A 26,552-nucleotide genomic window follows, 5' to 3' on the forward strand; every position below is an offset into this window, starting at 1 on the left:
GTTGCAAATTGACCCACACAACATATTGTCTGAATATATCAATCGACCAAGATGCTTAATTTATATGCGCTTTATTTCACATACATTGCAATGACCCTTTTACATTCAGCCATATATTCAGATACCACAACAGAACCACTGATAACATATTAATAGGATCACATTTATTTAGATTTTGATGTACCAGAAATGTGTGCATTGGCTCTGAATGGCAATGTGTGAGCTTGAATGGACGACAGAAGAAACATCTCAACATTCCAACAAAAGGTATAATATCCACAGGGAATATTGACTTCGGTGTACTCTAAATTTGTGACTCTCTTATCTTAAAATCAACATGTAATCATTGCGCCTAAAGTTTACCAAGTACATGTCCTACCCATCCCAGTGCGTGCCAGGGACGCACCAAATTTCTGTAAATACTGCTTTTCACTCCGTTGGCCTACTCTGCGCAATTGGTGCCCCGTGGGTAATGACAACATTGGGAACTCAAGAACTCTGTAATTTATAGTTCCAAAATGCATGCGTAATTGATTACAGCAAGTCGTTTCATAGAGTAAGTGCGTTATGTCTGGTGGATGCACTGTGAATCTTCCGGTGCCATTCCGGGTAGACCCGGTATTGCGGGAAGATCCGGTCTGTCAATAAAGGATAGTCGACATTGTGTGGTGTCTTGAACATTCAAGGGAATAACTACTTGGTTGTCGTCGTGTGTTACACGTGTGTTGCACGTCCCCGTAAACGTACGTATTGTACAGGCTTTGGAGATGGCTGGTGAGGAAATTCTCCAAAACAAATCCTTCAGCATCTTTCTGAATTCTCGTCGCATGAGACAATACAGAACTGGGTTCAAGCAGCTATTGGCATGCGCGAGGCACACAGTCACCGGGAATACATAGGTGTGGACCAAATAGTAGGATTTATCCCAATTGACAGCGTTAAATTTCACCAATACACCCCAGAATGTGATGGCATGATTTGGCATCCAGCAAAGAAAGAAGGAGAGGACCACGATGGTGACAGATTTGGTCACCCTCGACCTCCTTTTGGGGTGGTTGTTGTTCATGCTCCTCAGACGGATAAACCGTAAGAGCATCAGATAGCAGACGGACACTATCAGCATGGGTATGACGAACGCTATGATGATTTTTTGGAGATGATAGAGCGCGAGCCAGTCATGTCCCTCGGGGAACCTGATGAGGCAGAGCTTCTCCCCAGCCACTACTGTCACGGAGGAGAAAATGGTAGTGGGAGCTGTGGCAATGGTTGCGGAGACCCACAGCACCGCGCACACCAATTTCACCGAACACGACCTCTGTCTCGACCGGTTCTTCAGAGCTGAGGCGACAGACCAGTATCTGGTCACACTCATAGCAGTCAGAAAGAACACGCTCGCGTACATGTTCATAACTGTTACGGAAAGGATGATTTTACACATGGCGTCTCCAAACGGCCAGCTGAAGTCCAGTGCGGTGTCCACTGCCCAGAACGGCAGAGTCAACACAAACTGGAAGTCCGTCACTGCCAAGTTGATAATGAAAAAGTTAATACTCGATTTCTTCCGGCCCTGTTTTAACCTCATTAAGAAAAAGACTAACAAGTTCCCAATTAACCCTACCGCGCACACAATGGAGTAAACAACCGAGATGATTATCCTTAGAATCGGGGTGCCGTCCGCGGTCACGTCAATATCCTCCAGACTGCCGAATTTGTCATCATCCATCAAAGTCCTGTTCAATGCCAAAATCCCGCTGTGGTTGAGTAGCTCGCCCATCCTCACAGATAAGAAGGCAACACCGGTGCTTCTACTAGCATCAGGTCGCTTCTCGATAGCCTATCAAACACAGAATAGTCCTCGCGCTCCATACAACTGAATGCTTATTTTAGCTGTTCATTTTATGTAATTGAAGCTTGTATGATAAAAGTTATCGTGTCTACAGTCCTTTATAACGCCGCAATCAATGTGAAACTTTGCATCTTGACTGGAGTCTTATACAGGTGCGTAGTCGTGCGCGTTCACAGCGCCTGCCCCGGCATCGCGTGGATTGGTCGATTGAGACATGATGGACCTTTCTGTGATGGACCTTTGTGAATAAACTGCTGATAGGTCTCGACAAAAATATGAATTTTCAGATACCAAAATAAAATAAGTTACACTATATGTATAAAAGAATGTGGACACCCCTACAAATTAGTGGATCCAGTTATTTCAGCCATACCCTTTGCTGACAGGTGTATAAAATTGAGCACATAGCCATGCAATCTCTGTAGACAAACATTGGCAGTAGAATGGCCTTACTGAAGAGCTCAGTCAATTTCAATGTGGATGCCACCTTTCCAACAAGTCAGTTCGTCAAATTTGTAAATGTCTAGGAGCATTAACGGCTCAGCTGGGAAGTGGTAGGCCACACAAGCTCACATAACAGCACCGCCGAATGCTGAAGCGCATAGCGTGTAAAAATCGTCTGGCCTCGGTTGCAACACTCAATACCGAGTTCCAAACGGCCTCTGGAAGCAACATCAGCACCAGAACTGGAGCTTCATGAAATGGGTTTCCATGGCAGAGCAGCCACACACAAGCCTAAAATCACCATGCGCAATGCCAAGAGTCAGCTGGAGTGGTGTAAAGCTCGCCGCCATTGGACTCTGGAGCAGTGGAAACATGTTCTCTGGAGTGATGAATCATGCCCTCCATCTGGCAGTCGGACAGACTAATCTGGGTTTGGCAGATGCGAAGAGAATGCTACCTGTCCCAATGCATAGTGCCAACTGTAAAGTTTGGTGGAAGAGGAATAATGGTCTGCGACTGTTTTTCATGGTTCAGGCTAGGCCTCTTAGTTCCAGTGAAGGGAAATCTTAATGCTACAGAAAACAGTGACATTCTAGACAATTCTGTTCTTCCAACTTTGTGGCAACAGTTTGGGGAAGGCCCTTTCCTGTTCCAGCATGACAATTCCCCCATGCACAAAGCGAGGTCCATACAGAAATGGTTTGTTGATCGGTGTGGAAGAACTTGACTGGCCTGCACAGAGCCCTGACCTTAACCACATTGAACACCTTTGGGATGAATTGGAACGCAGACTGTGAGGCAGCTCTAATCGCCCAACATCAGTGCCCAACCTCACTAATGCTCTTGTGGCTGAATGGAAGCAAGTCCCTGCAACAATGTTCCAACATCTAGTGGAAAGCCTTCCCAGAAGAGTGTAGGCTGTTATAGAAGCAAAGGGGATCAACTCCATATCAATGCCCATGATTTTGGAATGAGATGTTTGATGAGCAGGTGTCCACATAGAGTACTTGTTTATATATATATATATATATATATATACTTTTTTTACCCCTTTTTCTCCCGAATTGGTAGTTACAGTTTTGTCTCATCGCTGCAACTCCCGTAACACAACACAACCCAACCAAGCCGCACTGCTTCTTGACACAATGCCCACTTGACCCGGAAGCCAGCCACAGCAATGTGTCGGAGGAAACACCGTACACCTGGCGACCGTGTCAGCGTGCTTGCGCCTGGCCCGCCACAGGAGTCGCGATGGGACAAGGACATCACGGCCGGCCAAACTCTCCCCTGAGGCATCATCGTCCATGGGTCTCCCGGTCGCGGCGGGCTGCTGTTTTTAAATGGAAAAAAAGGTCCCTGACATTTAGCAAAATATAATGAATTATGGGAGATTATTTACTTGACCATTCGCCAATACTTTATGGTTTGAATATGACCAAAATAGTGTGGCAAAACAATGAAATAGTTGTTCCTCCCTTATGCACGAAAGAATATCAAAAACTCCCCCTAGTCTAGCCTACTCATATCGGTTTCCTTATTTTACCAAAGCTTTAACACGGCAGACATTACATTTTAAAGCTATTTTTCCTTCTTCATTCAATGACATTTCCATGTTTATTCTGGACATTTTGTGCCAAACTGACCGTCCTCTTCCGCTAGAGGGGGCAACATGATGGCTCAACCAGCGGTAGATCAGTGAAGGATGCTATAGGGCACATGTCAATCTTGTTCCACGGAGGACCGTGTGTCTGCGGGTTTTTGCTCCTTCTTTGTACTCGATTGATTAATTAAGGTCACTGATTAGTAAGGAACTCCCCTCACCTGGTTGTCTAAGTCTTAATTGAAAGGAAAAACCAAAAGCCAAGCATAGGCCCTAGGTGGAATGAGTTTGACACATCATTGCCATAGGGTGATACACACTATTCTGAGCTCCAAGATGAAAGTATAATTTTCAAAGGAAACATAATGAAATTGATCAGTCGTGTTTATGATTTCCTTGGAGTTTGGGGGTTCTCACAGTGCATAATGCACACAAGTCCCGTTATGCATTGGTGCTCAGCGCAGTAACCATGCGAACAAGATTATACAGTAGGTTCAAGTGTCGCTGTAGGCATATAATATACAAGCAATATTATTTAATATGGTGTTACAATCGTAATATTAGCCTTTATTGCGTGCCGGGAAGCCTATTTGACATCCGGTTAAATGTGTCAATTCGACTTTCCTCAACTATCCAACTTTATTTACAATTGTACACCATACGTATTTTAATTTTAACAGGCAATCAAAATAATTGAATGTAACAGTCTCCCCATCACCTACCATCCCCTGGGCTACTACTGAAAGGCATTCTGTTCTCTCAAGTCCACCCACTAAACTGTATCGAAGAGGGAGGTTCTTAAGCAAAGTTTGGCTTGTTAGGGAAAGTTCCTAACTGTCAGGGCTGTCGAAGGGGGCTTGATGGAAGAAAGACGGGACAACGTCTTGTCAGCAAACAACACTTACAGTTTACAATTCTTGGAACGCAAAAGACCCGTGTGAAAATCCCCGAGGAAGGATACAACGTCGTACAGAACTTAATTAAGTTTATATCGCCGGCGCCACGCTTTCTATGTCTAAAGTGCATGGTTCTAGCGGGTTACAAGTGTTTCACTACAAAATGGAAAGTGTTTGAAAGTCGGTACAGTGAGGATAAAGCATAATAACATATTGTCTTAATTTACCTTCCAACAAGATGATTTACTTGCACTGCGGACTTGCACAAACTTTCTCTCCAATTTACTTTTTGGTTGCAGCGGGGATCTTGGCGATGTTTGACAACAGTAAAACATTTGGATTTGAACAAGAGACGGGTAAGCCAGCCTCTTAAAAATCAATGAATCATTCGTCTGACATATAACGTTACTTTTATTTTAAATAGTTTTATGCAATAGTTCAGCTATGCTGGCATTTTAAAATGTCAGTAACAAGGGGACCTCTGCAGACTATTGGCAACTGCTCAGCTCCACATAGCCTCAACTCACACACACATAGCCTAGCGATGTGACTGATCTCCGCAGCCTCAACTCACACACACATAGCCTAGCGATGTGACTGATCTACGCAGCCTCAACTCACACACACATAGCCTAGCGATGTGACTGATCTCCGCAGCCTCAACTCACACACACATAGCCTAGCGATGTGACTGATCTACGCAGCCTCAACTCACACACACATAGCCTAGCGATGTGACTGATCTACGCAGCCTCAACTCACACACACATAGCCTAGCGATGTGACTGATCTACACAGCCTCAACTCACACACACATAGCCTAGCGATGTGACTGATCTACACAGCCTCAACTCACACACACATAGCCTAGCGATGGGACTGATCTACGCAGCCTCAACTCACACACATAGCCTAGCGATGTGACTGATCTCCGCAGCCTCAACTCACACACACATAGCCTAGCGATGTGACTGATCTACGCAGCCTCAACTCACACACACATAGCCTAGCGATGTGACTGATCTACACAGCCTCAACTCACACACACATAGCCTAGCGATGTGACTGATCTACACAGCCTCAACTCACACACACATAGCCTAGCGATGTGACTGATCTACGCAGCCTCAACTCACACACACATAGCCTAGCGATGTGACTGATCTACGCAGCCTCAACTCACACACAGGCTAGCGATGTGACTGATCTACACAGCCTTTACACAAACAGACTAGTGATGTGACTGATCTACCCCCCCTTTACACAAACAGACTAGTGATGTGACTGATCTACCCCCCCTTTACACAAACAGACTAGCAATGTGACTGATCTACGCACCCTTTACACAAACAGACTAGCGATGTGACTGATCTATGCACCCTTTACACAAACAGACTAGTGATGTGACTGATCTACGCACCCTTTACACAGACTAGTGATGTGACTGATCTCCGCAGCCTTTACACAAACAGACTAGTGATGTGACTGATCTACCCCCCCTTTACACAAACAGACTAGCGATGTGACTGATCTACGCACCCTTTACACAAACAGACTAGTGATGTGACTGATCTACCCCCCCTTTACACAAACAGACTAGCGATGTGACTGATCTACGCACCCTTTACACAAACAGACTAGTGATGTGACTGATCTACCCCCCCCCCCCCTTTACACAAACAGACTAGCGATCTGACTGATCTCCGCACCCTTCACACAAACAGACTAGCGATGTGACTGATCTACGCACCCTTTACACAAACAGACTAGCGATGTGACTGATCTCCACAGCCTCAACTCACACACACACACACACACACACACATAGCCTAGCGATGTGACTGATCTACGCACCCTTTACACAAACAGCCTAGTGATGTGACTGATCTATGCAAACAGTTCACTTGGGAAATATTGACACTTATAAAGATTATGTTTTCCCATTTTATGCATCGTATGAGGTGCCGAAATCCCATGAGCATAAGACTCAAAACAGACGCGATGTTCCCAGGCTATACCTATTTCCAGCTTGTATGAGAACAGCTACAGTATTTCAGGTGTTTTCACCACCAGAGAGATGCATCATTGAGCCGCTTCTAGCGCTTCAGGCCGTGCTTAACATTCTAGTAGCCTAGCTGTAGTTTGCTACCCTAAACTTTACTTGGGTCATGCCTGAATATGTCATATAAACACGCTCATGCTTACCTACCATATCTGTACCTCACAGTGATAGTCACATTCATTCCACTAGTCAATTTAAACTGCCCTGCAAACAACATGAGTGAATGTCATCAGGATTAATTGTGTTCAGTTCTTTAAAGTATTTGCTCCCATTAGTCCAATAACTCATGCTGTGTTAGGATCAGTGGAGGCTGCTGAGGGGAGGACGGCTCATAATAATGGCTGGAACGGAGTGAATGGAATGGCGTCAAACCGTGTATTTGATGTATTTCATACCATTCCACCTATTCCAGTCATTACCACAAGCACCAGTTGCACATCTCTCTTCCCCCCCCCCTCTCCTTCATCCCTCTCCCCTTGGTCTCCCTGTGTTCTGTAGCAGCCTTAGTGAACAAGGGAAAGGCCTTCCATAAGCAGTCTAGATACACCCTTGGGCTGTTTGACACTGCCGTCCATACAAATCAACCTTAGCGGGTGCTCTGGGGAGGCTAAGTGTAATGGGTTTGCGAGGCGATGGACTGACACAGGGGAGATAGCTTGGTACTGCAGCAGTGGCATTTGGGATGGCACTTGACACTACTGGTGGGCACTGTCCTCTATCAGAGGATTCAGGGTTGGCATAACACATTCCCTGTGAGAGCGACTCTTAACACCCCAATCGAAAAAAAACAATCACTACCCTTCACCTCCTATATACCTCCACCGCATCTCACCCATTCAAATCAGCTACCTGTTTACTCCTGTGAGACTGGTCTGACTTTTCAAGTGAAACCAGTTCTGAATTACACTTTGAATGTTAGGCAGAAATAAAGATGGCTTAGGGATCTTTCTGTTGTGTCTGTGTTTTATAGAAAGGATTAGTGCTATTTTTATTCTCCTCTCCTTTGTGATGAATACATTTGTCACTGTCATAGCTTTTCAGTTAAAGAGATGAGAATACACTGTGAATACACTGTGACTGCCTATGTAACTACTACCATGTGAATACACTGTGGCTGCCTATGTAACTACTACCATTTGAATACACTGTGACTGCCTATGTAACTACTACCATGTGAATACACTGTGGCTGCCTATGTAACTACTACCATGTGAATACACTGTGACTGCCTATGTAACTACTACCATGTGAATACACTGTGACTGCCTATGTAACTACTACCATGTGAATACACTGTGACTGCCTATGTAACTACTACCATGTGAATACACTGTGACTGTCTATGTAACTACTACCATGTGAATACACTGTGACTGCCTATGTAACTACTACCATGTGAATACACTGTGACTGTCTATGTAACTATTACCATGTGAATACACTGTGACTGCCTATGTAACTACTACCATGTGAATACACTGTGACTGCCTATGTAACTACTACCATGTGAATACACTGTGACTGTCTATGTAACTATTACCATGTGAATACACTGTGACTGCCTATGTAACTACTACCATGTGAATACACTGTGACTGCCTATGTAACTACTACCATGTGAATACACTGTGACTGCCTATGTAACTACTACCATGTGAATACACTGTGACTGCCTATGTAACTACTACCATGTGAATACACTGTGACTGCCTATGTAACTACTACCATGTGAATACACTGTGACTGTCTATGTAACTACTACCATGTGAATACACTGTGACTGTCTATGTAACTACTACCATGTGAATACACTGTGACTGTCTATGTAACTATTACCATGTGAATACACTGTGACTGCCTATGTAACTACTACCATGTGAATACACTGTGACTGTCTATGTAACTACTACCATGTGAATACACTGTGACTGTCTATGTAACTACTACCATGTGAATACACTGTGACTGCCTATGTAACTACTACCATGTGAATACACTGTGACTGTCTATGTAACTATTACCATGTGAATACACTGTGACTGCCTATGTAACTACTACCATGTGAATACACTGTGACTGTCTATGTAACTACTACCATGTGAATACACTGTGACTGCCTATGTAACTACTACCATGTGAATACACTGTGACTGTCTATGTAACTACTACCATGTGAATACACTGTGACTGTCTATGTAACTACTACCATGTGAATACACTGTGACTGCCTATGTAACTACTACCATGTGACTACACTGTGACTGCCGATGTAACTACTACCATGTGAATACACTGTGACTGCCTACTACCATGTGAATACACTGTGACTGCCTATGTAACTACTACCATGTGAATACACTGTGACTGCCTATGTACACTGTGATACAGTACACTGTGACTGCCTACTACCATGTGAATACACTGTGACTGCCTATGTAACTACTACCATGTGAATACACTGTGACTGCCTATGTAACTACTACCATGTGAATACATAGGTGTGATTTGAGACACGTGTGGTAAAGTGGGATCCTTTTTAATAAGCCCATTACAAATCATGGGAGACGGAACCGAGGTGAACTGTCCATCTTCTCATGTACTATTTAACATGTTGTACATCATGGCTGACATGACCCTGGACTGGAGCACTAGTTAGGGACAGTGACGTGTGATCCGACATGACAGATCATGTGCAAGTGGTTTAATGGTCTCTGACACATTAATGTCTTCGTGACACCTTTCTCACCTCCATTTCCTATGGGCTGTCAGTTCCTGTTAGTATGCGAAGGGTTTGATTCTGTTTCAACATCCCCACTAGCATACTACTTGTTCACCACTAGCATACTACTAGGGCACCACTGGTATACTACTAGGGCACCACTGGTATACTACTAGGGCACATCTAGCATACTACTAGGGCATGTCTAGCATATTGCTAGGGCACGTCTAGCATACTGCTAGGGCACGTCTAGCATACTACTTGTTCACCACTAGCATACTACTAGGGCACCACTGGTATACTACTAGGGCACATCTAGCATACTACTAGGGCACGTCTAGCATACTGCTAGGGCACGTCTAGCATACTGCTAGGGCACGTCTAGCATATTGCTAGGGCACGTCTAGCATACTACTAGTGCACATCTAGCATTCTACTAGGGCACGTCTAGCATACTACTAGTGCACGTCTAGCATACTACTAGTGCACATCTAGCATTCTACTAGTGCACGTCTAGCATACTACTAGTGCACCACTAGCATACTACTAGGGCACGTCTAGCATACTTCTAGTACACTACTAGCATACTGCTAGGGCACGTCTAGCATATTGCTAGGGCACGTCTAGCATACTACTAGTGCACATCTAGCATTCTACTAGGGCACGTCTAGCATACTGCTAGTGCACGTCTAGCATACTACTAGTGCACATCTAGCATTCTACTAGTGCACGTCTAGCATACTACTAGTGCACCACTAGCATACTACTAGGGCACGTCTAGCATACTTCTAGTACACTACTAGCATACTGCTAGGGCACGTCTAGCATACTGCTAGGGCACGTCTAGCATACTGCTAGGGCACGTCTAGCATATTGCTAGGGCACGTCTAGCATACTACTAGTGCACATCTAGCATTCTACTAGGGCACGTCTAGCATTCTACTAGTGCACGTCTAGCATACTACTAGTGCACCATTAGCATACTACTAGGGCACGTCTAGCATACTTCTAGTACACTACTAGCATACTGCTAGGGCACGTCTAGCATACTGCTAGGGCACGTCTAGCATATTGCTAGGGCACGTCTAGCATACTACTAGTGCACGTCTAGCATTCTACTAGGGCACGTCTAGCATACTACTAGTGCACGTCTAGCATACTACTACTGCACGTCTAGCATACTACTAGTGCACCACTAGCATACTACTAGGGCACGTCTAGCATACTTCTAGTACACTACTAGCATACTGCTAGGGCACGTCTAGCATACTGCTAGGGCACGTCTAGCATATTGCTAGGGCACGTCTAGCATACTACTAGTGCACATCTAGCATTCTACTAGGGCACGTCTAGCATACTGCTAGGGCACGTCTAGCATACTGCTAGGGCACGTCTAGCATACTGCTAGGGCACGTCTAGCATACTGCTAGGGCACGTCTAGCATATTGCTAGGGCACGTCTAGCATACTGCTAGGGCACGTCTAGCATACTACTAGTGCACATCTAGCATTCTACTAGGGCACGTCTAGCATACTACTAGTGCACGTCTAGCATACTACTAGTGCACATCTAGCATTCTACTAGGGCACGTCTAGCATACTACTAGGGCACGTCTAGCATACTACTAGTGCACGTCTAGCATACTACTAGTGCACCACTAGCATACTTCTAGTGCACGTCTAGCATACTACTAGTGCACCACTAGCATACTTCTAGGGCACGTCTAGCATACTTCTGGGGCACATCTAGCATACTTCTGGGGCACATCTAGCATATTTCTAGGGCACCACTAGCATACTTCTAGTACACTACTAGCATACTGCTAGGGCACGTCTGGCATACTGCTAGTGCACATCTAGCGTACTGCTAGTGCACCACTAGCGTACTACTAGGGCACATCTAGCATACTACTAGGGCACCACTAGCATACTACTAGGGCACCACTAGCATACTACTAGGGCACCACTAGCATACTACTAGGGCACCACTAGCATACTACTAGGGCACCACTAGCATACTACTAGGGCACCACTAGCATATGATTAAAGTGCTGTGAGGTGCATGTTGCTAATAAAATTCATACCGTTCTTTGAACAGTGCTTGTGTGCGCGCGTGCGTTTCTGTCTGCGTGTAATTGAGGGCCTTAAGCCTCATCCGCTCATTGAAGGTGGCACAGCGGGCCAGCACGCCGCCGATCACCGTGACGATACCCCCCTGCCAGGATCCGGGTGTAGGCTGACGTAGTGTAGGAGAGTACCGCAGACTGATCGACACTCCCGTCAGCCTCTATAGTAACCTGAGGCCCTAGTTAGTTAACGCCCGTTGTGAGACCTCATCCACGACGCCACAGGACTATTGCCTGCCATTGGTGGATACTGGGTCACATGCTCATCCTCAAGTAAAGACATAAAGCCATATCCAACTCCTGTTTAAATGATGGATAGTGTATGTGTGGCTTGTGCAGATGGAACTGTTTACAGCTTGCTAAGTTTGTTTACAACCTCACAGTCAATTAGTAGACAGCATGTTTTTATTTTCTCTCCCAACCAGAGCGCTTTCTACAGGGGCTTCCGCAGTACGAGGTCGTTCACCCCTACCGAATGGACGCCAAAGGTCACTTCCTGTCCAACTTTGTGTCCCACCGCGTCAGCCGAGTACAGCGGCGGGAAACCCAGGGGGAACCAGGAAACCCTACACGGGTGTTCTACCAGTTGCAGCACGGTGGCCACAATCTGCACTTCAACCTCACCCTCAACCCACACCTGCTGGCTCCTGGCTTCCTGACTGAGAGGAGGTACGGTGGCCTGGAGGGGGCCAAAATACGCAGCCAAGGCCCCTCGCTGTGCCACTTTATCGGGGACGTGTGGGACCGGGCGACTATGAAGGGGAGGGCGGCTATAAGCACTTGTGACGGCCTGGTGAGTGCGAGAGAGGGAAAGAGACCATCACTGATAACCTACTGAGACGGTCACTGATAACCTACTGAGACGGTCACTGCTAACCTACTGAGACCGTCACTGCTAACCTACTGAGACGGTCACTGCTAACCTACTGAGACGGTCACTGCTAACCTACTGAGACCGTCACTGCTAACCTACTGAGACCGTCACTGATAACCTACTGAGACCGTCACTGATAACCTACCGAGACGTCACTGATAACCTACCGAGACCGTCACTGCTAATCTACCGAGACGGTCACTGCTAACCTACTGAGACGGTCACTGCTAACCTACTGAGACGGTCACTGCTAACCTACTGAGACGGTCACTGCTAACCTACTGAGACCGTCACTGCTAACCTACTGAGACCGTCACTGATAACCTACTGAGACCGTCACTGCTAACCTACTGAGACGGTCACTGATAACCTACTGAGACGGTCACTGATAACCTACTGAGACGGTCACTGATAACCTACTGAGACGGTCACTGATAACCTACTGAGACCGTCACTGATAATCTACTGAGACGGTCACTGCTAACCTACTGAGACGGTCACCGCTAACCTACTGAGACGGTCACCGCTAACCTACTGAGACCGTCACTGATAATCTACTGAGACCGTCACTGATAACCTACTGAGACGGTCACCGCTAACCTACTGAGACCGTCACCGATAACCTACTGAGACCGTCACTGCTAACCTACTGAGACGGTCACTGATAACCTACTGAGACGGTCACTGATAACCTACTGAGACCGGCACTGATAACCTACTGAGACCGTCACTGCTAACCTACTGAGACGGTCACTGATAACCTACTGAGACCGTCACTGATAACCTACTGAGACCGTCACTGATAACCTACTGAGACGGTCACTGCTAACCTACTGAGACGGTCACCGCTAACCTACTGAGACGGTCACCGCTAACCTACTGAGACGGTCACCGCTAACCTACTGAGACGGTCACCGCTAACCTACTGAGACGGTCACCGCTAACCTACTGAGACCGTCACTGATAACCTACTGAGACGGTCACCGCTAACCTACTGAGACCGTCACTGATAACCTACTGAGACCGTCACTGATAACCTACTGAGACGGTCACCGCTAACCTACTGAGACCGTCACTGATAACCTACTGAGACCGTCACTGCTAACCTACTGAGACGGTCACTGATAACCTACTGAGACGGTCACTGATAACCTACTGAGACCGGCACTGATAACCTACTGAGACCGTCACTGCTAACCTACTGAGACGGTCACTGATAACCTACGGAGACCGTCACTGATAACCTACTGAGACGGTCACTGCTAACCTACTGAGACGGTCACTGATAACCTACTGAGACCGTCACTGATAACCTACTGAGACCGTCACTGATAACCTACTGAGACCGTCACTGATAACCTACTGAGACCGTCACTGATAACCTACTGAGACCGTCACTGATAACCTACTGAGACCGTCACTGATAACCTACTGAGACGTCACTGATAACCTACTGAGATATCTGTTTTTCCTTTCACATCCTAAAGGGTCATGCAAAACGTTTAACTTCTAGAACTTCTCTGTCCCTAGGGTAACAAGTCAAAGTAGAAGCACAATTGACCAAAATCATAATGTTGATGGATGCCATTGACTGGTCCAAGCCCGTTTCTATTTCCGCTTTGGTTCTGTGCATGAGACTGGATAAAAGTGTTTGTAAATGGCATATATTATTATCATTGTACAAAATCAAAGAAGATGTATTACATTTTTAGGTGAAAATTAGGATTAATTGGAGTTTCATTCCTCTAACTCTGACAAAAAGATGCTAATGCTTTGCAATAAGCAGTAAGCACTACCGTATAATGTTGTATGCCACACTGGCTTCAACATAGTTTCAATATTTAAACACACGTCTGAACAGATGATGTTTAAGTATTATTTTTTTATAGTTGTCTCTGAAGTCATTACGTGCTGTTGGCCTCATTCCTGCTCTGTTAGTGTAGTTATATTCTTAGATTGCACCATCCATGGAAAAACCACTGACTGGTTGGTGAAGGGACCTGTGAGCTGTGCCTGAGAGGATGTGTGTTAGATGTGTGTTAGAGCACCTCTCATCTAACATCAGGCTGGATGTCATCGATGACATGTGGGTGTGCAAAACATCATCATCCATCCATGAACAGAACAAGCGATGGAGCCCGTGTTGTGTTTATGCATGATCAATTTACATCTCGTTGTCTTATCTATCAACTAGTGTAGGTCACTCAAACTGAATCATAAAGCATGTGTTCACTGTCACATCTGTGACCGCTGTCCACATGCCACCTCTCCTCTGTGACCGCTGTCCACATGCCACCTCTCCTCTGTGACCTCTGTCCACATTCTACCTCTCCTCTGTGACCACTGTCCACATTCTACCTCTCCTCTGTGACCACTGTCCACATGCCATCTCTCCTCTGTGACCACTGTCCACAAGCCAACTCTCCTCTGTGACCGCTGTCCACATTCTACCTCTCCTCTGTGACCGCTGTCCACATGCCACCTCTCCTCTGTGACCGCTGTCCACATTCTACCTCTCCTCTGTGACCGCTGTCCACATTCTACCTCTCCTCTGTGACCGCTGTTCACATTCTACCTCTCCTCTGTGACCGCTGTCCACATGCCACCTCTCCTCTGTGACCGCTGTCCACATTCTACCTCTCCTCTGTGACCGCTGTCCACATTCTACCTCTCCTCTGTGACCACTGTCACATCCCATCTATCCTCTGTGACTGCTGTCCACATTCTACCTCTCCTCTGTGACCGCTGTCCACATTCTACCTCTCCTCTGTGACCGCTGTCCACATCCCATCTATCCTCCGTGACTGCTGTCCACATTCTACCTCTCCTCTGTGACCGCTGTCCACATTCTACCTCTCCTCTGTGACCGCTGTCCACATTCTACCTCTCCTCTGTGACCGCTGTCACATCCCATCTATCCTCTGTGACCGCTGTCCACATCCCATCTATCCTCCGTGACTGCTGTCCACATGCCACCTCTCCTCTGTGACCGCTGTCCACATGCCACCTCTCCTCTGTGACCGCGGGCATTTCTGATGAAACTGCAGTAGGAAACCACGAGCCCTATCCAACAATATCATACTGTTCCATTATTACTGTATTCCTTTCTCCCTACAAGCCCTATCCAACAACATCATACTGTTCCATTATTACTGTATTCCTTTCTCCCTACAAGCCTTATCCAACAATATCATACTGTTCCATTATTACTGTATTCCTTTCTCCCTACAAGCCTTATCCAACAACATCATACTGTTCCATTATTACTGTATTCCTTTCTCCCTACAAGCCTTATCCAACAACATCATACTGTTCCATTATTACTGTATTCCTTTCTCCCTACAAGCCTTATCCAACAATATCATACTGTTCCATTATTACTGTTTTCCTTTCTTCCTTTCTAATAATATATCTCTCCATGTCTGCCTTTTTTCCATTTGTTCTAGAAATTCAAACTTTTGCATGCAAACATAAACATTTGTGATACTTCTAAGTTTAATTGACTGTAAATGCTTGTTTTCTCCACAATAAGGGACTTTCCTAAATATGGCCAATGGGGAAACTTTCTCAGAGTATCCTCTTAAATGTCCATGTTCTTGAACAGTCAACTTGTAGTTGGTTCCAATGTATATACTGTATATTGAATCTGTCCTTTTAAACTCTTCTTTGAACCTGGAGGAGGGGGACTTACTGGACTGGAAATGTTTCTTTAAAATGATATTGGATATATTGAGGACAGCTTGACGGGCTCCAGGCCCACCGCGTATCATTTGGCACAACGCCACATCTCGCTCTAAGTTCCACAGCTACGGCTGAGCCAGAAACCCAGAGGCCAGAATGCTGGGTTGAAGACTGTCATAAATCTAAATCATTGTTGCGGAGCATTTGCGATTTAGCCATTACAGTTATGACTCAATTTCAATTGGTGCGTTTTCTCTCATATGTCCTTGTTTTGCTCCCAAAGGGAAGGGAAAATAATCGCATGATAAATCCCAAGATAACTTGCGTTTATGTAATACTGTAACCTAATGGCACATTTTCATGAAGCTGATTGCATTTATTTCTCTCTGAAGCAATTTTGACCCATTTCCCAACCAGTAGAATGTGCTAACTGTATTCTTCCCATATCAAAGCAGTTGTGATCCCTTGTTCACCCAGTAGAATGTGCTAACTGTATTCTTCCCATATCAAAGCAGTTGTTCTCCCGGTAGAATGTGCTAACTGTATTCTTCCCATATCAAAGCAGTTGTTCTCCCGGTAGAATGTGCTAACTGTATTCTTCCCATATCAAAGCAGTTGTTCTCCCGGTAGAATGTGCTAACTGTATTCTTCCCATATCAAAGCAGTTGTTCTCCCGGTAGAATGTGCTAACTGTATTCTTCCCATATCAAAGCAGTTGTTCTCCCGGTAGAATGTGCTAACTGTATTCTTCCCATATCAAAGCAGTTGTTCTCCCAGTAGAATGTGCTAACTGTATTCTTCCCATATCAAAGCAGTTGTTCTCCCGGTAGAATGTGCTAACTGTATTCTTCCCATATCAAAGCAGTTGTTCTCCCGGTAGAATGTGCTAACTATATTCTTCCCATATCAAAGCAGTTGTTCTCCCGGTAGAATGTGCTAACTGTATTCTTCCCATATCAAAGCAGTTGTTCTCCCAGTAGAATGTGCTAACTGTATTCTTCCCATATCAAAGCAGTTGTTCTCCCGGTAGAATGTGCTAACTGTATTCTTCCCATATCAAAGCAGTTGTTCTCCCGGTAGAATGTGCTAACTGTATTCTTCCCATATCAAAGCAGTTGTTCTCCCAGTAGAATGTGCTAACTGTATTCTTCCCATATCAAAGCAGTTGTTCTCCCAGTAGAATGTGCTAACTATATTCTTCCCATATCAAAGCAGTTGTTCTCCCGGTAGAATGTGCTAACTGTATTCTTCCCATATCAAAGCAGTTGTTCTCCCAGTAGAATGTGCTAACTGTATTCTTCCCATATCAAAGCAGTTGTTCTCCCAGTAGAATGTGCTAACTGTATTCTTCCCATATCAAAGCAGTTGTTCTCACGGTAGAATGTGCTAACTGTATTCTTCCCATATCAAAGCAGTTGTTCTCCCAGTAGAATGTGCTAACTGTATTCTTCCCATATCAAAGCAGTTGTTCTCCCAGTAGAATGTGCTAACTGTTTTCTTCCCATATCAAAGCAGTTGTTCTCCCGGTAGAATGTGTTTACCGTGTTATTCCCATCTTTCTTCCCAAACAATGTGCTTGCTTAGGACTGTATTTTTTTGTATTAATAAAGCATTTCTGACCGACTTTCTCCCTGTACAATAGGATCACTATATTTCTCATATATAATACATTTTGACCTCGCTTTCACCCCATAGAATGTCCTTGCTGAGGATTATTTAAAAAAATTATTAATAAAGCAATTCTGACGCCGTTTCTCCCTGTACAATATGATCATTATATTTTTCTCATAACAAAAGCAATACTGACCTCCCTCTGTAGACAGGTCTGTTCAAGCTGTCCCAGGAGGAGTTCTTTATCCGGCCATTGGAGCGGTCTAGTGATCTGTCGACGGCACCACAAGTCCATATTATCTACAAGCGCCACACCTCCCCCACCCAAAGCCAGTTGGTACAGCCCATCTCTGGAGACCATACCACCAACGGTACCTGTGGGGTCAAAGGTGAAGCCTCCCGTCGTGACCTGGCATCACACACTCCAATATAGAGGCCTTAGAGGATGGGGCTGTTCCAATACTTTAAAAATGCACCTTTCCTTCCCTTCCTTGAACTAATCACCAATCTCACAAGGTCGGATTGGACCAAACAAGGATCCCACTTCTGACAACAACTGATTTTCCATGTCAGATCCAACCTAACCCATCCAGATGGTGCCAGATCAGTCATGCTTCATGGAAGGGAGGATGCATTTTCTAAGTATTCAAACAGGGCCGATGCACTGAGAGATCCCTATCCCAACCTGGATCTATCACACAAACACGTACAGTACACACACACACACACTGAATATCACTCTCTAGAGGTGGAGGAAGACAGCCTAGGAACAGTTGGGCTGGTAATGGGGCCTGTTTGAAATACCAGGAGCCTTTAATTAAGCCCTGAAACACATTGCAGGATGAAATATCTGAGAGGCAGTATTATGCAAGAGAGATATGTAAATGTGCCATTAGGAATTCATTGCAGGCTCCGGGACTTGAACTATTTTGAAAATAACTCTTTCGAACTCACTTGAATGTGCACTTCACTGGAGTCTTGGTTGACTTCACCCACAGGGAATAGGTCAAGAGACTTGTTGGAATATTCTGCAGATGGCTGGGGATGGTAGAGAGAACCAGGAAAGATCATCTGGCTTACCAGGCATTTTAGGAGGGAAATAAAAGCGCTTCCACCAGACTGTTAACTTCTGTCTCAAGCATGCATTAAATCCCCACTGCCTCTCTCTCACAGGGTTAAGCGTGCGTATCGCTCACTTGAATTCCCTCAAGACATTAAGAAAAGACTAAAGTGTCTCTGTTGTCCTCTCTATAGAGCATGTTTCTTTATAGCGTACATGTTATGTTCAACACAATGCATCAGTGTGTACTGTATAGGGTTCTAACGCTGTTGCCACACAGCTGACTTTCATACATATCATGTACCGTTTTGGATAAATACACTATTGACTATAATTGGTGTAACTGACCTGATCAAACACATAACATGTTTTACATAAACATCCCGTACGAATATATGTTGTAACGAAGTTCAAACCAATCAAGGATAACACAAAAAAAGTCTGACTTATTCCATGGTCTTTTTAAACACAATACTAAAGCTACAACTCTACAACCACAATATTTGTCACGGCTCCGCCCTCAGATCCCGCTGCGGCGTTGGAGCGTGTGGAGAGGCAACGGGAGCGCTGGGAGAGACGCCAGCGGAGGAAGAGGAGGATACGCCAGCGTTCCATCAGCAGGGAGAAGTGGGTGGAAACGCTGGTGGTGGCCGATTCCAAGATGGTGGAGTACCACGGCACCAAGGGCGTGGAGAGCTACGTACTGGCTGTCATGAACATCGTAAGTGCTAGCCGTCTGTACTGACTGTCATGAACATCGTAAGTGTCTGCTAGCCTCTGTACTGACTGTCATGAACATCGTAAGTGTCTACTAGCTGTCTATACTGGCTGTCATGAACATCGTAAGTGTCTGCTAGCCGTCTGTACTGACTGTCATGAACATCGTAAGTGTCTGCTAGCCGTTTGTATTGACTGTCATGAACATCGTAAGTGTCTGCTAGCCGTCTGTATTGACTGTCATGAACATCGTAAGTGTCTGCTAGCCGTCTGTATTGACTGTCATGAACATCGTAAGTGTCTGCTAGCCGTTTGTATTGACTGTCATGAACATCGTAAGTGTCTGCTAGCCGTCTGTACTGACTGTCATGAACATCGTAAGTGTCTGCTAGCTGTCTGTACTGACTGTCATGAACATCGTGTCTGCTAGCTGTCTATACTGGCTGTCATGAACATCGTAAGTGTCTGCTAGCCGTCTGTATTGACTGTCATGAACATCGTAAGTGTCTGCTAGCCGTCTGTACTGACTGTCATGAACATCGTAAGTGTCTGCTAGCGGTCTGTACTGACTGTCATGAACATCGTAAGTGTCTGCTAGCCGTCTGTACTGACTGTCATGAACATCGTAAGTGTCTGCTAGCCGTCTGTACTGACTGTCATGAACATCGTAAGTGTCTGCTAGCTGTCTATACTGGCTGTCATGAACATCGTAAGTGTCTGCTAGCCGTCTGTACTGACTGTCATGAACATCGTACGTGTCTGCTAGCCGTCTGTACTGACTGTCATGAACATCGTAAGTGTCTGCTAGCCGTCTGTACTGACTGTCATGAACATCGTAAGTGTCTGCTAGCCGTCTGTACTGACTGTCATGAACATCGTACGTGTCTGCTAGCCGTCTGTACTGACTGTCATGAACATCGTAAGTGTCTGCTAGCTGTCTCTACTGACTGTCATGAACATCGTAAGTGTCTGCTAGCTGTCTGTATTGACTGTCATGAACATCGTAAGTGTCTGCTAGCCGTCTGTATTGACTGTCATGAACATCGTAAGTGTCTGCTAGCCGTCTGTACTGACTGTCATGAACATCGTAAGTGTCTGCTAGCTGTCTGTACTGACTGTCATGAACATCGTAAGTGTCTGCTAGCCGTCTGTACTGACTGTCATGAACATCGTAAGTGTCTGCTAGCCGTCTGTATTGACTGTCATGAACATCGTAAGTGTCTGCTAGCCGTCTGTACTGACTGTCATGAACATCGTACGTGTCTGCTAGCCGTCTGTCTCACTGGGTTTTCTTTTGGTAGGGTGTCAGCAACACCAAAGTTGTGGGTTTGATTCCCACTATTACCAAATATGGGCTAGTGTGCTGGGTGTCAGCTGGAAGTAGCCTTTGGTCGGCTGAAAAGCCCTTTTTTTATTTCCAGGTCAAACTTCTTGACCCTACTCTAAATCCGTTCCAGGGAACTAGGTGTCAAATAACTTGATTTACACATTAGCTTCTTTGCTTAGGTAGGCTGCAGCCTTGACAGTAATTACGTTGTCACTGTATGTAGGCGATGTTATGTAACATCCATGTCAACAACATCCCATCTTGGCTGGCTCAATACCTATGCTAGATGCTTCCATGTGTTCCACCCTCATCTCTGTTCTGTTAGTATTGTGACATCATGTCCCTCTCTTTAATCGCTCCTTCCCCATGTCCTGTAGCCCTCATCCCTCTCTTTTATCACTCCGTCCCCATGTCCTGTAGCCCTCATCCCTCTCTTTTATCGCTCCTTCCCCATGTCCTGTAGCCCTCATCCCTCTCTTTTATCGCTCCGTCCCCATGTCCTGTAGCCCTCATCCCTCTCTTTTATCGCTCCTTCCCCATGTCCTGTAGCCCTCATCCCTCTCTTTTATCGCTCCGTCCCCATGTCCTGTAGCCCTCATCCCTCTCTTTTATCGCTCCTTCCCCATGTCCTGTAGCCCTCATCCCTCTCTTTTATCGCTCCTTCCCCATGTCCTGTAGCCCTCATCCCTCTCTTTTATCGCTCCTTCCCCATGTCCTGTAGCCCTCATCCCTCTCTTTTATTGCTCCTTCCCCATGTCCTGTAGCCCTCATCTCTCTCTTTTATTGCTCCTTCCCCATGTCCTGTAGCCCTCATCCCTCTCTTTTATTGCTCCTTCCCCATGTCCTGTAGCCCTCATCCCTCTATTTTATCGCTCCTTCCCCATGTCCTGTAGCCCTCATCCCTCTCTTTTATCGCTCCTTCCCCATGTCCTGTAGCCCTCATCCCTCTCTTTTATTGCTCCGTCCCCATGTCCTGTAGCCCTCATCCCTCTCTTTTATCGCTCCTTCCCCATGTCCTGTAGCCCTCATCCCTCTCTTTTATTGCTCCTTCCCCATGTCCTGTAGCCCTCATCCCTCTCTTTTATCACTCCTTCCCCATGTCCTGTAGCCCTCATCCCTCCCTTTTATCACTCCTTCCCCATGTCCTGTAGCCCTCATCCCTCTCTTTTATCGCTCCTTCCCCATGTCCTGTAGCCCTCATCCCTCTCTTTTATTGCTCCTTCCCCATGTCCTGTAGCCCTCATCCCTCTCTTTTATTGCTCCTTCCCCATGTCCTGTAGCCCTCATCCCTCTCTTTTATCGCTCCTTCCCCATGTCCTGTAGCCCTCATCCCTCTCTTTTATCGCTCCTTCCCCATGTCCTGTAGCCCTCATCCCTCTCTTTTATTGCTCCTTCCCCATGTCCTGTAGCCCTCATCCCTCTCTTTTATCGCTCCTTCCCCATGTCCTGTAGACCTCATCCCTCTCTTTTATATATATATTTTTTTTCCTGTCTCTCTTTTTCCAAATGACTACAACTTCCTGTGCACTGACCCTTGTGTTGTTAGCACTTCCTGGACGGAGTCCAGACCAAGTTTTCTGACCTCATCCTCGCTCTATTGCCGTTGAACGCATTAGGAAACTTTTTTCCAAAACACAGTAACTGTTGGGTCCGGCTGCAGCTGTCAAGGAGGGCTTGCACAGGACGGTGTATCAGGAAAGGGGATTTCAATAACAGAGAGCTCCCCTGGCTTCACCGGATCAAGTGGACAATAAGAAGAAGAGGAAACACACATTATCCTCCACATCCTCTCAGGTGTCTTGTTTTCAGCCCTGCAAACCTCTGCTTTGAACTCCACAGCCTCCTGTTATTGTGTCAAGGGAGACTAGCGATCGTACAGTGAGTGAAGCGCACTTCCACGGTAACGGAATTACACTTAGACTCTTTTAAAATATATACCAAACAAAAAATATTTGATTTTCAAAGTTAAAAAAACAACTCTATGCTGCACAACTACTTTTAACAATTGCCACTGAACATTTTACAACAACACATTGCCAGTCCTTGTGCTTAGAGTTCTATGGTTTGTTAAACTTTGAAATCAATCGTTTTTATTTGGTATACATTTTAAAGTGAAAAATCTGAGTCTCCTAATTCTGTTACCATGGAATTGCCCTGAAGCAAAACAAACAGAGATGTCATCATCTTCCTTGGGAGATGCAGGAGCTTTCCATTGTCTAAGTGTGTTGACTAGACTAGTGTGAGGTCGGCCATGTTGAAAATCATTCAAAGGATGAAGAAAGATGGTCTTTCGACAGCTCTCGCTTGATTCTGTTTGTCTTCTGTGGGATGCTGTCTTCAAATTACATTGACATGCAGGATGACCGAGTATTTAAATATTCCCAAAAATTATAATAGTGTTTTGGGTGAAATGAAATGCAGCTAGTGAGAGAGCAATGTGTCTCGATGATGATCTAAACTACGGGTCTTTTTATTCTCGGCATTACAACGACAGATAAATTGGCGGTGTGCAGTTTCACTTCAAAATGCCTTTCATGTTGGGAACAGTTTGGACCGTACCTAGTATGATAGACCGGTTGTTTCAGTCGGGTACACGGCAGCAGGCACAATGCCTATTTGAGTTCCACTGCAGTGCTATTTGTTCAGCTATGCGTTTCATCTCTTTGATACTGAAGGCTTTCCCTGCCTTTGGCAGTGGAGCAAGTACTGGGACTCGGGGACAAATAGCATTTATGATGAAAGAGTCCCTTCATACATTGTGCTGGTGATATGCTGTCTGCAATGTCACTATGACGAAGCCCTGCTTGCAGAGTTAGCGCTGTGTGGAATGCTTTGTACACCAACAAGGGACGGTCATGGATTCCAATGTGACCAATGTCAGGATAATAAAAAATAAAAAACGTTCACACAAAGTCAAAGTAAACATATATATTTTTTAAGTACATTTGTATTGTTTCCACGGAGGGGATCCCGATGGGACCAATGTCAGGGGAATTTTTTCAAATCATTGAAACTCAGTTCATAATATCAGCTCAAAAGTCCCAAGTCATATTATTCAATACCCACATAAGGTTGCGGTTTGGTGTGGCTTTGTAAAGTTCACTGGACCAACTTTTGGTCCTAAATCAGACGAAGTAGGCCTATAATTTGATACGTTTGACCACCACTGTAAGGTTTGGTAATGACTCATTTTCTCAAGCGTGAAATCCAAAAGCTTTGGTCCGTGACCACAATGCATCACTCTGACCAATGATGACTCAATGGAGAAGGTAAATATTACTCAGTGTTGTTGTGAACAGATCAGAACACATCCAAACCCATTAAAAACCTTTATATAGAGCACAATCTATGTTGTAAAGGACATACTAAGGTGTTATACACTGCTTTATATCAGGGCTGTTCCTGGAGCGATACCGTCCTGTAGGTTTTCACTCCAACCCTAATCTAGCGCACCTGATTCTAATGATTAGCTGAATCCGGTTAGTTACAACTGGGGTTGGAGTGAAAACCCACAGGACGGTAGCTCTCCAGGAACAGGGTTGGAGCATAAACCTACAAGAGGGTATCTCTCCGGTTGTAGTGAAAACCTACAGGAGGGTATCTCTCCAGGAACAGGGTTGGCTAGCCCTGCTTTATGTCTGTCATTACAATCTGTGGCGCTTGTTCAAAGTTCATCAGTTCCTATGCTGCAGTGTGAGACTTCACACCGCCTTACTGGATAGGTCTAGCTTTGACAGATACAAGTGGTTGTCTACCAACAGCTTCAAGAGTAACCACACAATTCATTAGATGGATTACTTCAAGACAAGCAGTCCTTAACGCATCTATTTTGAACGTCTGCTTCTTTCCGTCAGATAGGTCCGCTATTTTATCACACTCCAAGTCAGAACAGGAAAGGTGTCAGCATTGGGTCCTTAACTTCTAAACGAGGACTAAGTAACCCTGGAAGAGTTAGGGCTGATTTAAACCAGTCTTAACGTATAAGTAACCCTGGAAGAGTTAGGGCTGATTTAAACCAGTCTTAACGTATAAGTAACCCTGTAAGAGTTAGGGCTGATTTAAACCGCTCGTAACGTATAAGTAACCCTGGAAGAGTTAGGGCTGATTTAAACCGGTCTTAACGTATAAGTAACCCTGGAAGAGTTAGGGCTGATTTAAACCGGTCTTAACGTATAAGTAACCCTGAAAGAGTTAGGGCTGATTTAAACCGGTCTTAACGTATAAGTATCCCTGGAAGAGTTATGGCTGATTTATACGTTAAGACTGGTTTAAGTAACCCTGGAAGAGTTAGGGCTGATTTAAACCTGTCTTAACATATAATTAACCCTGAAAGAGTTGGAGCTGATTAAACCAGTCTAAATGCATTACCCAGCACTTGGCTCAAACACATTATTAGTCTGCTGCCGTATGCCTCTCTCCTCCTGGAGAAGGGAAAAAGTTCTTAGTGAAAATGAGCTCTCGCTTTCTATTTAGCCAGGCACCCTAGCACCCGTTCAGTGAGCCTCCTGAGCCCCTACTTAATGTAGGACTAGAAACATAAAGCCAGCGTGTGTGTGTATTACAATGTGACCTGAAAACTGAGGTGTGTGTGTGTGTGTGTGTGTGTGTGTGTGTGTGTGTGTGTGTGTGTGTGTGTGTGTGTGTGTGTGTGTGTGTGTGTGTGTGTGTGTGTGTGTGTGTGTGTGTGTGTGTGTGTGTGTGGGTGGCTGCCTCCAAGATGTTGCTAATCAGCCCGGGTGAAAGCTGCTACTGCAGTGGTTGTTTGTTGTTACCAGAGAATCAAAGGAACCCTTAATTCACTACAACAGCTTGAGAGATAAGAGGGAGCAAGGGATGGATGAAAGGAATGAGGAGAGGGAGGGAAGGAGTGTGTGTATAGAGCTTTTCCAAATACCTAAAGGAAAGAAGTATTATACCCTCCTGAAAGAGGTAAATGTGTAATTCAAATAACCTGGCCATCTGTCTCCTAAACCTGAACTGGAAAGATGTAAAATGTTAATACTGTACTCTGTAGAAGTGAGACCCGTGGATGTTGTTTTCTGCATCACATTGTTGCTTTTGAGAAATGTGAGCAGGGAACAGAAAGTTGACCAAAGTTATCAATCATTCCTTTGTGTTTGTGAAGGGATTTTCCAGACAGACTCATGTATAACTAATCATCACTAATCACCAGTGTAGTAGGAAACATTCTTCAGTAGACAAGACAGTCCTTTATTTATAATTATTGTGATATACCTCATATGAACAGTATACTACACGTGGTCTCAATGAAAGAGAATACAACATAATGGTACTGGATTGCCTATTTGTTGAGAAGGACAACTTTTTGGCCCAACCCACTGAGTCTAAATCATGTCCATTCGTTTTCAGGTGTCAGGGTTGTTTCTCGATGCCAGCATTGGAAACCCCATCAACATCGTAGTGGTTCGTCTGATCCTGCTGGAGAAGGAAGAGGTAAGAGAACCACAGCTCAGGCCTGCACGTTACAAAACACTGTTAGCAAACCACTGTCATTAGAGGTCCGTTTTAAAGACAGATTTACTGAATCAGTGTTGAAAGACTTACAAAGGGTTCATTTGTGGCATCAAAT

General features: G+C 45.2%; 2 protein-coding genes across 3 annotated transcripts in view; one reads left to right on the top strand and one right to left on the bottom strand.

Annotated features, from left to right (window-relative positions):
• Positions 1-54: 54 nt before the first annotated feature.
• Positions 55-2,017, bottom strand: rxfp3.3a2 (relaxin family peptide receptor 3.3a2). Its single transcript, XM_071400745.1, has one exon. The coding sequence runs from the start codon at positions 1,772-1,774 to the stop codon at positions 566-568; it is 1,209 nt and encodes a 402-aa protein (XP_071256846.1). The 5' UTR covers positions 1,775-2,017; the 3' UTR covers positions 55-565.
• Positions 2,018-4,692: 2,675 nt separating this feature from the next.
• The window catches only part of LOC139575608 (A disintegrin and metalloproteinase with thrombospondin motifs 7), a 126,994-nt gene continuing 105,134 nt past the window's right edge, over positions 4,693-26,552 (top strand). Inside the window, exons 1-5 of one of the 2 annotated variants that reach the window (XM_071400747.1) lie at positions 4,693-5,142; positions 12,118-12,485; positions 18,067-18,247; positions 19,443-19,639; positions 26,333-26,416. In XM_071400747.1, the coding sequence (XP_071256848.1) occupies positions 5,025-5,142; positions 12,118-12,485; positions 18,067-18,247; positions 19,443-19,639; positions 26,333-26,416 (948 nt within the window). In that variant the 5' untranslated portion in view covers positions 4,693-5,024. Of the gene's footprint in view, positions 5,143-12,117; positions 12,486-18,066; positions 18,248-19,442; positions 19,640-20,330; positions 20,345-26,332; positions 26,417-26,552 lie in introns of those variants that run through there. The other variant, XM_071400748.1, reaches the window with a different exon arrangement.

Source organism: Salvelinus alpinus, chromosome 5, assembly GCF_045679555.1.
Source record: "Salvelinus alpinus chromosome 5, SLU_Salpinus.1, whole genome shotgun sequence".
Classification (NCBI taxonomy): domain Eukaryota; kingdom Metazoa; phylum Chordata; class Actinopteri; order Salmoniformes; family Salmonidae; genus Salvelinus; species Salvelinus alpinus.